At 59.1% G+C, this 14,895-nt stretch overlaps 1 protein-coding gene across 7 annotated transcripts in view; it reads right to left on the minus strand.

Annotated features, from left to right (window-relative positions):
* Nucleotides 1-3,225: 3,225 nt before the first annotated feature.
* Nucleotides 3,226-14,895, minus strand: part of LOC118142817 (uncharacterized) — a 28,389-nt gene continuing 16,719 nt past the window's right edge. For 5 of the 7 annotated variants that reach the window (XR_013525964.1, XR_013525966.1, XR_013525965.1 and 2 more), the window contains exons 3-4: nt 8,488-8,590; nt 3,226-3,714 (exon numbers count right to left, since the gene is read on the minus strand). Coding sequence is in view for 4 of the 7 variants with exons in the window: in XM_078348304.1 (XP_078204430.1) it covers nt 8,523-8,590 (68 nt within the window). In the remaining 3 variants the exon portion in view is untranslated. The remainder of the gene's footprint in view (nt 3,715-8,487; nt 8,591-14,895) is intronic. The other 2 variants (XM_078348305.1, XM_078348302.1) reach the window with 1 other exon arrangement.

Raw genomic sequence — 14,895 nt, forward strand, 5'->3', positions numbered from 1 at the left:
GAAGTCCCTCTGCAGAGAGTCGGGGCAGGGCCCCGTGGCCTCATGCTGGTGTGTGGCAGCCACAGGTCCAGTGCCTATAGCCTCAGTTTGGCGCCCAGAACTGCTGCCTGTGGTGAGTGAGCTCTGCTGGAGAAAATGGAGAACCGCAAGGGGGACGGGGACGGGGCTGCTGGCTGCCTGCTCCCTCAGTAGGAGGGCCTGGGGGATGGGGACTGGCTGCTGGCTGCCTGCTCCCTCAGTAGGAGGGCCTGGGGGACTGGGACAGGGACGGGGACAGGCTGCCGGCTCCCTGCTCCCTCAGTGGGAGGGCCTGGGGGACAGGGACGGGGACGGGGCTGCCAGCTGCCTGCTCCCTCAGTTGGAGGGTCTGGGAGACGGGGACGTGGATGGGCTGCCAGCTACCAGCTCCCTCAGTGGGAGGGCCTGGCCTGTGCCGAGCTGCACTGCTGCCTTCACCCCAGGGCCTCCCGGAGAGGACAGAGCCATCAGCAGACAGCTTCTCCCTTACAGCCTAGGCAGCATCTGCACCCAGCAAGGGTATGCACCCGTGCAGGAGCCTTGGTCATCCCCATTTCGAAGTGCCCCACCACAGGCAGCCCTTAGAAGCCCCTGTGTATCAGCCACCACCATGGAGGACTGGGCATGGACAGGAGACAATGGTGGGGACAGCTGGGGTGTCCCACGGGGACTGTGTGGGGCTATCTGCCCCACAACATGGGCTGACTCCTCCCTCCCCCCCACGTCTTGAAGTTCGCACTTCATTAAGCCCCTGGGATGCAACTGCTTAGAGACCCACTTGGGTTAAATGAGATGCATCTGGATTATTTAAAGGCCCTCGGTCACTCACACGTTCATCTGAATAAGTTTGGTCTGCTTGATTTTACTTCTCTCAGTCTGACTTCTGGATGGGGATTTGGGAAGGAGCTTCTGGGGTTCAGGCAGCCCCAGGGGACGGGCCAAGGCTCTGTACTCCGGCCACCTACTTGTTCCTGCCTCTCAAAGTCTCCCTGAGCCCCAGGCTGGTGTGGACATAGGAAAGTCCCCCTGAAGGGCCCTCTTTGCATGGAGAAGCCTGAGCCCTGAGCAGCCAAGGAGGTTGTGGAAACAGGCAGCCACGGCTGGAGAAAGCATTTCTCCTCCTGCTCCTGCCTGGGCAGCGCCATTCAGATCCGAAGCCCGTCCACGTGACAGCATCCTCCGGGGCCAGATGTGAAGAGCTACTCCATGAAGGCCAGAGGTGAGCACCTGGGGACTTCTCTCCAAAGAGACAGCAGCAGGTACAGACGTGGTGGGTACTGACACTAAGCACAGCACACACACCACACGCACTGTCCTCACGCATAGCACACACGTGCACACACACCACACGCAATGTACTCACGCACAGCACACACGTGTACACACACCACAGGCACTGTACTCAAACAGCAAACACACCACACGCACTGTACTCAAACAGCACACACACCACACGCACTGTCCTCACACACAGCACACACGTGCACACACACCACATGCACTGTACTCACAAACAGTACACACACCACACGCAGTCCTCACACACAGCACACATGTACACACACGTACTGTACTCATGCACAGCACACACCACACGCACTGTCCTCATGCACAGCACACACGTGCACACACACCACACGCACTGTACTCACACACAGCACATATGTACACACCACACGCACTGTCCTCATGCACAGCACACACCACACGCACTGTCCTCATGCACAGCACACACGTGCACACACACCACACACACTGTACTCACGCACAGTACACCACATGCACTGTCCTCATGCACAGCACACATGTACACACCACATGCACTGTCCTCATGCACAGCACACATGTACACACCACATGCACTGTCCTCATGCACAGCACACACGTGCACACACAGCACACACATTGTCCTCACGCCCGGCACACACACACACACACACTACTCAGCACACACGTGCACACCGCGCACTGTCCTCACACACAGCACACACGTGCACACACACATGCACTGTCCTCATGCACAGCACACATGTGCACTCACCACACGCAGTCATGCACAGCACACACGTGCACTCACTACACGCACTGTCATGCACAGCACACACGTGCACACCACACATACTGTCCTCATGCACAGCATACACTACACGCACTGTCCTCATGCACAGCACATGTGCACACACCACACGCACTGTTCTCACGCACAGCACACACGTGCACACACCACATGCACTGTACTCAGGCACAGCACATACCATGCACTGTCCTCATGCACAGCACACGTGCACACACCACACGCACTGTCCTCACACACAGCACACACATGCACACGCACTGTACTCAGCACAGCACATGTGCACACACAACACACTGTACTCACGCACAGCACACATGTGCATACACGCACTGTACTCACGCACAGCACACGCACATATGTGCACACACGCACTGTACTCATGCACAGCACACGTGCACACACATGCACTGTCCTCATGCACAGCACATACATGCACACACACCAGACGCATTGACCTCACGCACAGCACACCACACGCACTGTACTCATGCACAGCACACACACCACATGCACTGTACTCACAACACACGTGCACACACATGCACTGTCCTCATGCACAGCACATGCATGCACACACACCACACACATTGTCCTCACGCACAGCACACGCACATATGTGCACACACGCACTGTACTCATGCACAGCACACGTGCACACACATGCACTGTCCTCATGCACAGCACATACATGCACACACACCAGACGCATTGACCTCACGCACAGCACACCACACGCACTGTACTCATGCACAGCACACACACCACATGCACTGTACTCACAACACACGTGCACACACATGCACTGTACTCACACAACACTCACCACATTCACTGTCCTCACGCACAGCACAAACATGCACACGCACCACACTGTCCTCACACACAGCAGATGTGCCCACACACTGTCCTCACGCACAGCACACACACATACTGTACTCACGCACACATCCACCTGGGTGCTTGCTGCATGCACACAGGTGCACATTCGTGTGGTCGCCGCGCCAGCCTCCCTCCCTGGGGCACTCCTGTCCATCTGTATTGTGGTTGTCCCTGGGAGCTGAGAAGGTCTGGCCTGTTTTCACTGGGATTCAGAGACACTGTTGGCGGCAGAACTGTTTCACCCCCACCTGTTTTCTCCACAAATATTCTTTATTAAGAGAACTGTAATTGAGAGCGTTAGGCAGAACCTGAAGAGACTGTGGCCTTAGTGGTGGGAACGCCTGGTGCAGCTCTGAGGCCTGGGGCGAGTCATCAGGCTTCCGCCTTGGCTTCCCCTCTGTGGGCCGACAGTGCGGCCTGCGTGGGCTCCTCAGGTGAATGCTGTGCACCCCACAGGAAAGGCTTCTCCTCAGGTGAATGCTGTGCACCCCACGGGAAAGGCTTCTCCTCGGGCGAATGCTGTGCACCCCACAGGAAAGGCTTCTCCTCGGGCGAATGCTGTGCGCCCCACGGGAAGGGCTTGTCCTTGGGTGAATGCTGTGCACCCCACGGGAAGGGCTTCTCCTCGGGCGAATGCTGTGTGCCCCACAGGAAGGGCTTGTCCTTGGGTGAATGCTGTGCGTCCCATGGGAAGGGCTTCTCTGTGCTGTTTAGCAGGTTTTTCATCACCTCTCAAGGGCCTGGAGTTGGAAGAGAAAGAGCAAAATGAAAAGGCGCCTCCGACAGCAGCCGCCACCCCGAGCCCTTCTCTCTGGGTGCAGTCAGCAGCTCTCCACAGCCCGGCCCCGGGCCCTGCACGGAGCTCAGCAGGGACCCCATCTTCTAGAGCAGATGCCAGCCCCACAGACATGCCCTGGAATCCCCCTCGGAACTCACAGGAACCACTTTTTTCTGCTTAACCCATTGTTTTAGGGTCCTGGGGCTGCCAGGTCAATGTCCCACAAACTGAGGGACTTAAAGCAAAAATTTCTCCTCTCCCTGGCCTGGATGCCAAAGTTCAAAACAGGGACAAGGTAGGCCATGGGCAGGGAGTGCTCCCCAGGTGTTCCTGGATGTGGACAGGGTGTGCTCCCCGGGTGCTCCTGGATGTGGGCAGGGAGTGCTCCCCGGGTGCTCCTGGATGTGGACAGGGTGTGCTCCCCGGGTGCTCCTGGATGTGGGCAGGGAGTGCTCCCCGGGTGCTCCTGGATGTGGGCAGGGAGTGCTCCCCGGGTGTTCCTGGGCATGGGCAGGGAGTGTTCCCTGGGTGCTCCTCCTGGGCATGGGCAGGGAGTGCTCCCTGGGTGCTCCTCCTGGGCATGGGCAGGGAGTGCTCCCTGGGTGCTCCTCCTGGGCATGGGCAGGGCTTGCTCCTGGGTGTTCCTGGGCATGGGCAGGGTGTGCTCCCCCTGTGCTCCTGGGCATGGGCAGGGTGTGCTCCCCCTGTGCTCCTGGGCATGGGCAGGGTGTGCTCCCTGGGTGCTCCTGGGCATGGGCGGGGTGTGTTCTCCAGGTGCTCCTTGGCGTGGGCAGGACGTGTAGCTCTGTCCATGCAGCGGGGTTTGGAGGAGGGGGTCCAGGGCATGGAGAGACAGGGCCCCCCTTTGACGCTGGCCACCTCTCTGTCCCTGCCCTTCCCTGCCCCGAGATGGCTGTTTGGGCCCCCCAGAAGCAGGCCCAGAGCATTTGCTGTATCTGCTTTATTTGGGGCATTAGGGAAGACAGGATGTTGGCAGCATTAACCAGGTCCCCTGCTGGCTCCTGGACTGGGCCTTGGCCCCCCTGGGCTGTTCCCACTGGCTGCTCCTGGTGGCCCCTGCTCTGGCTGATCCCCAGACAGGTTCAGTGAGGGTGGCGGGAGGCACTGCCAGAGGCACCTTGTAAACAAGTGAACCTGCCTAGGGATTTGTGGGTTGCGGGGGGTGGGTGTGGGTTTAGCATTTGCGAGCTGCCACATCTGGTGGCCCAGACAAACTGAGACACCCAGGTCCCACCCAGCCAACAAGCCCCTGTGCCCCCCAGTCCCACAGTGGCTTGGGGAGAGCATGCCTGCAGCACACTGCCTCTGAGGGCCCACTGGTGTCCAGGCAGCAAGTGGGAATTCTTTCTGCACCTAAATCAGTCTGTGCCCCGGGATCTGCCCCCCAACAGCAGGTCTCTCCTCACAGCTGCCGGGAGGTATGACCTGAGGTACACCTGGAGGAACATTCTGGAAATGAGAACAGCAGTGCAGCCCAAGAGGAGCAGCAGGTCAGCCTCGCCTCACCCCAGCAGAAGCTGGGCAGGCGCAGACCCTGGGGGCCTCAGGGCAGGACTCCATCCATCCTGGGCTGGGAAGAGCAACTCAGGTCCTGCCTGGAAACCCGAGGCCTCCGGTCCAGGGAACTCAGCAGGAAATGAAAGCCAAGGATGAAACCAGGACCCCAAAGGGCTGGTTCCCAGGCTGGAGCTGCACCCCCTGCAGAAGCTTGGATAGCAAGTGACAGTCAGCAGCCAGGTAGGAAACTCAGGGGCTCTGCACTTGGAGGGAAGCCCTGCCCATATGGAAATGCTTTTGAAGCTCGTGGTGGTGCACTGGGCCACCAGACGGCTCCGTGAGGACGGTCATCAGCCCCGTTTCTCAGGTAAGAAAACCAGGCTCAGATTTTCAGCAACTTGTGCACAGCGGCAGGTGGGTCACCCTCAGCGGCAGAACCAGCACAACACCAGCAGGTCCAGGCCTGGAGGTGCTCCCGCACCTCCCCACTGCACCCCAAACTCCCCACACCTCCCCCATAGGCTCTCACCCCACACAACTTCTCACCATACACCCAGAAACCTGGCATCCCACACGCTCCCCCCCGAACACCCCATGCCCCACACACCACACAGCCCCCACCCCCACAAACCCTGCACCATCCACCCAGCAACTCCGAATCCCACAGGCTGCCCACCCTCACCCTGCGCCCCACCCTCCCATACCCAGCACCCTGCATCCCACACCCTGCACCCCGGTGCCTCGTCCCCACTCTGCTCCATTACACTCCTGCACGGTGGACATGCTGGACACTGCTGTGCTGAGCCCTGATGCCTCCTGCCTATGCCCTTTGCTCTGAGCCTGGCCTCGCAGCCCACCTCTCCCAGGGTGTCTGGTGGTATTCAGGTTCCTGGTAGCAGCCCAGCTTGCCAGGCTCCAACACTCCCCTAGGGACCCCTGTATCCCCCCTCCATCCCCCCAGTCTTTGTGCAGGCCCAGCAACCCCTACCCAGCCCTCGTGCCCAGAGAAGGGAAAGGCTTTCAAAAGGGGAGCCCTCAGAGTCCAAGATTCTTCAAAAGTTCCAAAAGAAGTGCTGTATTTTTTAAATAACTCATTTTATCAAAAACACGTGACAGTTAAGGGATGGGAAATGGCGTGCAGAGCTGTCAGACTTTGTTTTAAAGGTACAGCACATCCACCTCCTCCCAATGCCGTAATGCAGCCACACTGAAGCTGGGGAGCACGTGCGTGTCCTCACAGGCCCGAGTTTACAGTGGGTGGAAGCACCAGGGGCTCAGGAGCCCGAGCTTAAGGCCTTCTGCACGGACAGTGTGGGGGACGTGCCATCCCTCCCATGATGCTGAGGGGACCTCACAGTGCCCCCGGGAAGTGCTGGTGGGGCGGGCAGCAAGAGCCACAGTCAGGGTCCCCGGATGGGGCTGCGGGGCCCTTGGTGTCCTTCACTGCTGTGATGGGGCTCCCTGCCGCCCCAGTACCTGTGGGCTGTGACCAGTGCCTAATGCCAGGCTGTGGCAGTGGAGCCCTAGGGTTGGTCAGCGGCCCCCTATGGAGGCTGTGCCATGTGGGTCAGGGGCCCGGCCAGGCCTGCACCAACCAGCACTGACCATCAGTGTGGACAAATGCCCACAGGAGGGGCTCTCGTTCTCCCCACCTTCCAACGGGGAAACCACGTGGGGCCAGCTCAGCACCAAGCGTGGGTCTGGCCCTGGTGGTGGCAGATTTCCCTCACTGTGGTGCAGTCCTGCTCAGTCCCTAGACTGCTGGGCTCCGTCGTGGCTGCTGCCGAAGGCTCAGTGGCATCCCCTGCTGCCACCACAGGGACAGCCTCTGTGTTTCCAGGCTGTGCTGTGGGCCCTCGGGGCAAAGCGGCCACTGAGTCAGGGGCTGTGGAGCTGGACCTGGGCCTCACTGTTCTCAGCCTGGAACATGGCAGCTCTGCCAGGGGCCCATGGGCCGACACTGCCCCGAAGGCGCTTCAGCGCCAGCCACAGGCAGATTGTAAGAAACTCAGGGAAATGTGTAGGCTTTTCTGTGACTTGGTGGCACAGCATCTTCTGAACTGCCGATGTCTCACCCACCTCTGGTCAGCGGACTCTGGAAACCCTAGGTTTCCGGTATTTGTAGGAAACTGACGTGCTAAGCCGCAGAGCTATCCCCTCCAGACGCGGCACAGCAGGGCTCACCATGAGGCAGGCACTGGTGCCAGCCCAGTTTCTGTCTGCTCTGCCCGGCGGGACTGTGGCCAGCCCAAGCACGGCTGCAGAAAGGGTTAGAGTGAGGCTTGCATTTCACTTTCTGGTCCAAGGGTTATACTGTCTGGTGAAAGTTTTTCTTTCTCCTTTTTTGGACAGTGAAGCTGCAGCAATGGGCCAGTTGGCACCAGGGTGGAGAGACAGGTATTCCTCACTTTGTGGCACCAACGTGGTTCTGGCAAAGTCTCCTCTTTTCCAGTAAAAAAGGTAGTCTCTTAGGACCAGAGGTTTGTCCCCGGGGAAGCAACCTCACTTACCGTGAGCTCTGCCATCTGGGGAAATGGCCTCGCCACTAGCGACACAGAAGCCAGAGGCGTGGCCGTGCGGGCAGCACCACCTGGCACAGCCCCTGCCCCTGCTACGAATCTCGGTGACTGCCCGCGTCCCACTCTGCCTGGCCCGCACCTCCCTCACCACCACGCTCAGTCCCTCGGAGCCAAGTGCCCACCCCGCAGCGTGCCCGAAACCCAGGGCCTCCTCTGCACTAATTCAGAGCAGAGCACACCTCTCCTGTGGCCAATGTCTTCCACACAGGCGGCTTCGAGAGGCTCAGGACAGCGCGTGGCGGGGAGGTGAGAGGAGGGCTCGGGCCGGGATGAGGGGCTCGGCCTCACCACGCAGGCTCCATTCCTCACGGAATGGCCGCCCCCAGGCCTGTGCAGGGAGAGGCCCCTCGGCCACCCCGTCCCGACTTCCATGCTGTCGCCTCCAGCCTCCCTCTTCACGTTTTGTGTAAACTCTGGCCCTGCCAGCTGAAAGCGAGTGCTGTTTTCCGGCAGCCCTGTGGCTTTTGGACTCGGACTTGAAATTAGTTCAAGGCGACCCAGGCACACAGCGCACCGGGAAGCCACGTGGGAGCCCTGCGGGTGGGGGCGCAGCCGCCGCAGCCAGACTGACATGCATCACCACGGCCTGGGCCTCATCTGGCCTTTATGACAGAGTGAAGGGAGTTGCTCTTACTCACCGACCTGCTTGGCACGGCCGCGTGGATGAGGAACATCAAGGGTCAGACAGTAGGAGTCCGTCTAGACGGTCTGTTTTGGACTCCACGCACACCCGAGGCCTTTCTGCAGTAGAAATGGTATTTGTAGAAAACCGACGTGCTAAGCCGCAGAGCTGCCCCTCCAGACGCAGCCTTTGCAACGCGGCTATTCCCGCACTACCGAGAAAGCAAGTCTCCCGCGTCAGGTGGGGCCCGCTCTCAAAACCCCATGGCAGTGTCTGCCGTGGCGTCTCCACCTCCATTTAGAACGAGGAAGCCCGACAGGGAGGCCCCTGGGAGGGACCGGCTGCTTGGGCGGAGGCCAGACCCGGGAGCTTGTCCAAGGCTCATGGCAAAAGTGCCAAGAAAGGGAAGTGGCTCATTTTTCCTCTGGGCCTGAGGGGAGGGTTCAGATTTTACAGCCGCTCTGCAGTCATTTCTCAGGTTTGAAGCAGACCTTTCTGAATGAGGGAGGAGAACACAAAAGTCTCACATGGGTCCTCACAACCCCACAGGCACTGGGGGAGACGGAGAAGGGTGGGGAGATGCCAGAGGAGGTGGTTGCCTCATAGGGGATGCCTGGCCTGCCCAGCACGGTGGGTCTGTCCCAGGGAACATGTGGCTGTGTCTGGAGGCCTCTGGCTGGCACAGTCACAAGGCAGGTACTCCTGGCATCAAGGGGTGGGTCGTGGGGACGTCACTCAGCACCCAGCAGTTCCCAGGGCAGACACATCCCGCCCAAAATGTGCACAGTGCTGCGGGCAAGAACACCCTTTCCAGAGAATGAACCCCTGCCATGAGGGAGGAAGTCATTGGCCCATCGAGACACCCCGAGGGCGGGCCTGGCCCTGTGTTTTCACCTCACTGTTGTAATGGCTGCCAGCGGGACATCCTCGGAATCGGGCTGCCCTGGACCTCTGCATGGTATCACTGGAGCCTCGGCCCCCCTGCTTGCAAGTGAGCAGATTGCGCAGAGCTGCTGGGCCGGCTACGCCATGCAGACACCTGGCAGGGGTGTGTGGCCACGCCACGCACATAGCCACACGCCGACACCACTCTCCACAGCACGTGCACAGGGTGGCGTTAAAAGAACCAGTGCACACATGGGGTGTCCGCCGCACAGGAAGGTGAAGGCTGAGCACAGGGTGGGAGCTGAACAGGGGACGGGGGGCGCTGAACATGGCGGGGGGGGTCTGCCGTGCAGGAGGGTGGAGGCTGAACACGGGGGGGACTGCCGTGCAGGAGGGTGGAGGCTGAACACAGAGGAGCCCCATGCAGGAGGGTGGAGGCTGAACACGGTGCAGGGGGGCATCTGCTGTGGAAGAGGGTGGAGGCTGAACATGGGGGCATCCGCCACGCCGGAGGGTGGGGGCCGATCACGGTGGGGGGGGGTCTGCCGCGCAGGAGGGTGGAAGCCTGAATGTTTCCACTCCCACACTCCTCCAGCAGTTTCTGTCACTGTCCTTCCTCGGGGCCCTGGCCAGATCTGGACACAGCCAGCAGATGTGTCTTTTCTCAGAGAGATGCTGCCACCTCCCCAGAGGGCAGTGCTGCGCCCTTTCCCCTAGCAGAGCGCTGCAGACCCCTCTGGGCCGTGGCTTGAGGAAATGAAGGTCCATATTACTTTGCAAAGGCACTCACGGGCCACTGCAGCGTCACCCCTGACCTGGGCGCAGACGCACATTGTGGCCCAGGAGGACAGGCCTGCCACAGCCTCATGGCCCCTTTTAACCCCACAAGCCTGGGCGGTCAGGCCGTGGGATTTTGGGTGATTCTCTTCAGTCGTTTCTGAATGAGGTAGGCAGGGTACATACTGCTTGAGGCCCACCCAAGGTCCTGAACAGGCCCGGCACCCTTTGGCAGGTGGGAGTTTGCCCCAGCAGTTCTCACTGACGTCCAGCCCCGTGCATCTCGGGAGCAGGACAGCACACCGCCCTGGGAGCTCCACAAAAGCAACCTGGGGCCAGGCTCCAAGTACAGGCAGCTTCTGTGGGAACTGATCCTGTAAACAACAGACTGTGGAGGTGAGACGAGAAAGGGAAAGTCTGCAGGGCTGCGGCCCGAGAGGAGGGAGGCTGCCCTGCCGCTGTCAGCCCCTGGGAGGGCTGCGGTGCCGCTGCCCCCACCAACCAGAGGCCTGCTGCAAGGGGCTGGGCTCCTGTATGCCCGGCCTGCATGTGGGAAGAGCGGCCGCTGTGGCCAGACACAGAAGGTGGACTCCGGCGGTTGTCCTGGACCCGGGAAGCTCAGGGCAGGGGTTGGTAAGCCCACCCAGGCTTCTCTACCCCAGCATTTTGTAAAGGCCATGCATGTCTTGCCGAGAATCACGGAGCCATGTTTAGAGTGAATTGATATGTTTGATCGATGTAGCGAAGGGACGTGCTGACATAATTTCCGAGCAAGCTAAGAAAGGCTGGGACCACTCGGCACAGAGGAGGGCCCACAGCAGCAGAAAGACTCCACCGAGATGTGGGGACGGCCGAGGAGGACCTTCCCCCAGGAGCTCTCAGAGCCGACACTGGACATTGAACCTCCCTGGCCTCAGAGCCCACCGCCTCCAGCATGCAGAGATGGGATCAGGGGCATGGGCTGGCAACCTGGCCATCTTGGAACCCCATTTCACACCACAAAGTGACAAGGACATGAGGCCTGCCCAGGACACACCCACGAGCAGGCCCATCCTGTGCACAGACATGTGTGTGAGGCCATTGCTGAGAACCCCGGGTGTTCCTGCGATTCCAGAATGGCTTTGACCCATCTCCCACATGGACCTTTTGCAAGGGAAAGGTCTGTAGAGAATGTACCACATTCAGAGATAATAAAAACGATCTATACACAGTTACCACCAAAAACAAGGAGAAATAAATGGCAAACAAAGAACTCACACCATCAGAAAATTACCCCAGAATAGATGAAAACGGAAACGGGCTCCCCTGAGAACACAAGATCAGCACATAGGACGGAATCCTCTGAGACCACGGGATCAGCACACAGAACAGGATCCTCTGAGAACACGGGATCAGCACACAGAACAGAATCCTCTGAGAACATGGGATCAGTGCACAGAACGGGCTCCTCCGAGAACACGGGATCAGCACACAGAACAGGATCCTCTGAGAACACGGGATCAGCACACAGAACAGAATCCTCTGAGAACATGGGATCAGTGCACAGAATGGGCTCCTCCGAGAACACGGGATCAGCACACAGAACGGGCTCCTCCGAGAACACAGGATCAGCACACAAAATGGGCTCCTCTGAGAACACGGGATCAGCACACAGAACGGGCTCCTCTGAGAACAAGGGATCAGCACACAGAACGGGCTCCTCTGAGAACACGGATCAGCGCACAGAACAAAATCCTCTGAGAACATGGGATCAGCATGCAGAACAGGATCCTCTGAGAACATGGGATCAGTGCACAGAACGGGCTCCTCTGAGAACACGGGATCAGCACACAGAACGGGATCCTCTGAGAACAGGGGATCAGCACACAGAACGGGCTCCTCCGAGAACATGGGATCAGTGCACAGAACGGGCTCCTCCAAGAACATGGGATCAGCACACGGAACAGGCTTCTCTGAGAACACGGGATCAGCGCATGGAACAGTCTTTCCTGTCCACTTAGTGCTGGAGCAGCTCCTGGCCAGCCCGGTGCTAGGGGAGAGGCTTGGGTTCCGTCAGAGGACGATGCCATGGACGGCCCACCTCTGTTGCCAGTTGCAGTTCAGACAGGCCGGCCTTGGTCTCCCTCCTCTGGAGCCCCAGCTCACTGCAAATCTGAGCTGCCTGTTGCCCCAGGCCTGGGATTTTGACCTGTCCGCCCCCGTCCTGCCGCCTTTCCAAGCTCTCCATCATCTGCCCCTTCCTTCAGGATTTCTGGAGAGGAGCTGGGAGAGGCAGGCTCAGGACACATTGTCAGGACGAAAAGTTGGGCATTTTGAGAACCACTTTAATCCTGTTTGGAACGGTGGGTACAAATAGATCCCTCATGCTCACTCCGAGAGTGCTCTACTCGGCCTCTGACAGTGGGGAGGTCACTGGCTGCAGACCACATAGGCTCTCAAGTCCACACAGCAGCCTTGGCAGGTCCTTGGAGCCCCTCAGCTCCCTGCAGCCTGGCACCTTCACTCTGATCCCCAGCCATCTCCCCGACATGGTCCCAAGATAAATGCCCTGCCCTCCATCCTGCTTCAGCCCTCCCTCTCCAAGGACCTGGACTGCCACGACCCTGAAAAATCTATTGACGGACACTCAGGAAAGTGGGGAAAACAGGACTATTAAAGTTTACCACTTGGCGGAGGTCAGGGGCTGGCGGGGGCCGCCTTAGGACAGCAATTGCTTTGTGATTACTTCCTGCTTCGGGTCTCCTTGTGAGAGCCGCAGGCAGACGGCTGGTCATAGGGCAGATGGGAGGCCTGTGCTGGCCGCCCCATCCCTGCCACCATGTCTCGCTCTCCATCACGCCCGAGACCCTCTGTGAGCTCTGTTTCAGCTTCCCTGCACTTCCCGGAGTGGAGGAGCCTGGAGCAGTCTGTGGGTTCCCTCTTCTTCCCTGGGCCCTGGCACCAGATCCCAGAGCTCCCAACCCAGCGATATGTTCCCCAGCCATGCAGCTCTCCTGGGGCCCCACAGGGGAGGAAGGTGAAGGTGGCTCTGCCACTCCAAAGTGTGCGAGCTCCGGCAACGTCAGCTTCCCCTGCCTCAGCTTCCTGAGCTCTGAAGGGAGGGTGCGTGACATGACGATTCCTTGGCAGAGATCTCAGGGCACAGTGAGCGCAGACCCCAGGCCTCTCTTGCCATGCACCACCCCGGGGAGTGAAAGTTCAAAATTCCGCATGCGCCTGAGGACCCAGGCAGTGGGAGCATAACTGCAGGCCAGGACATTACATCCACCCCACTGGGGGATGGCGAGGGGCACAGGCTCCCAGGCCCTGGCCCCCATGTCCAGACACCACTCTCACCTGTGCGGGAGCAGGACTTGAACGCACCTGTCTCAGCTCCTTGCACACTGCCCTTCCCACGCCCACACAGGCCCATCCCTTGCCCTAAGAACTCTGTGGGGGTGCAGGCAGAGGCTACCCAACTGCTAACCCATGAGTCTCAGAGTGGCGCAGGGTCTGCCCACGCGCCATTGCCCTCATGCTAGCCACCGTGATTGCTGTCGTGCTACTGGGAGCTGCTCTGTTTGGGAGGGGAAGCCACACTGTGGGAGGGGCCGAGGAGGAGCTGGGGCGCATGCCTGGCCCTGCCCTCCAGCTGGCCTCAGTTCCACGAGAGCCTTGCTGAGAAGGCCCTTGGGGGTGGCCCGCCGGCATCCGACATACTGCAGCTCCCCGGGTGACATCCCCTCTGTCCTCCAAAAGCAGTTATGGGACAACTTGGGGTCAAACTGAATGAAGGAGTGACAAGCCAGGCACACACACTCCTCAGGGGCAGAGGAACAGAGATGCACGCTTCACCTGCCTTCCCAGATGTCACACATGCAGGAAGAGAACGAACGAAACGTTTAAAGTGTTGAGACAGGAAAACACAGCCCACCCAGGATTCTGCACCTGTCAATTAACCTTTAACGCAAAAGAGAAAAAATGCTTTCTCAGAAAAACAAAACTTGAGGGAAGGAGTTGTCAGTAAACCTGCTCCGGGAGAGATTCTAAAGGAAGCTCTTCAGAGAGAAAGAGTAACGCTCAGAGCCAAGACAGGAAGAGCATTAGAGGAGGAAAAAGCAAAGGGAGAAAACAAACCTTTCTGATTCTCCGCCAATCCCAGAGACACGTGTGTCCAAAGTCGTAATGGCAACAATGCATTTGATCACGTGGGCCTACATGTTAAGCATGTATGCTTACCTATGTTACATAAACGTGCACAGCTAGGTGTGCTTACATATGTTATACACACGTGCACACCCAGGTGTGCCCACATGTTATACACATGCACGCCCAGGTGTGCCTACCTATGATATACACACGTGCATGCCCAGGTGTGCCTATGTTATACACACGTGCACACCCAGGTGTGCCTATGATATACACACGTGCACGCTCAGGTGTGCCTGTCATATACACGTGCACACCCAGGTGTGCCTACATACGTTATACACACATGCACGCCCAGGTGTGCCTACCTATGATATACACACGTGCACGCCCAGGTGTGCCTACCTGTGATATACACACGTGCACACCCAGGTGTGCCTATGTCATACACACGTGCACGCCCATGTGCCTACCTATGTCATACACACGTGCACGCCCAGGTGTGCCTACCTATGTCATACACACGTGCACGCCCAGGTGTGCCTACCTATGTCATACACACGTGCACGCCCAGGTGTGCCTACCTATGATATACACACGTGCACGCCCAGGTGTGCCTATGATATACACACGT

Source organism: Callithrix jacchus, chromosome 13 (assembly GCF_049354715.1).
Source record: "Callithrix jacchus isolate 240 chromosome 13, calJac240_pri, whole genome shotgun sequence".
NCBI lineage: Eukaryota > Metazoa > Chordata > Mammalia > Primates > Cebidae > Callithrix > Callithrix jacchus.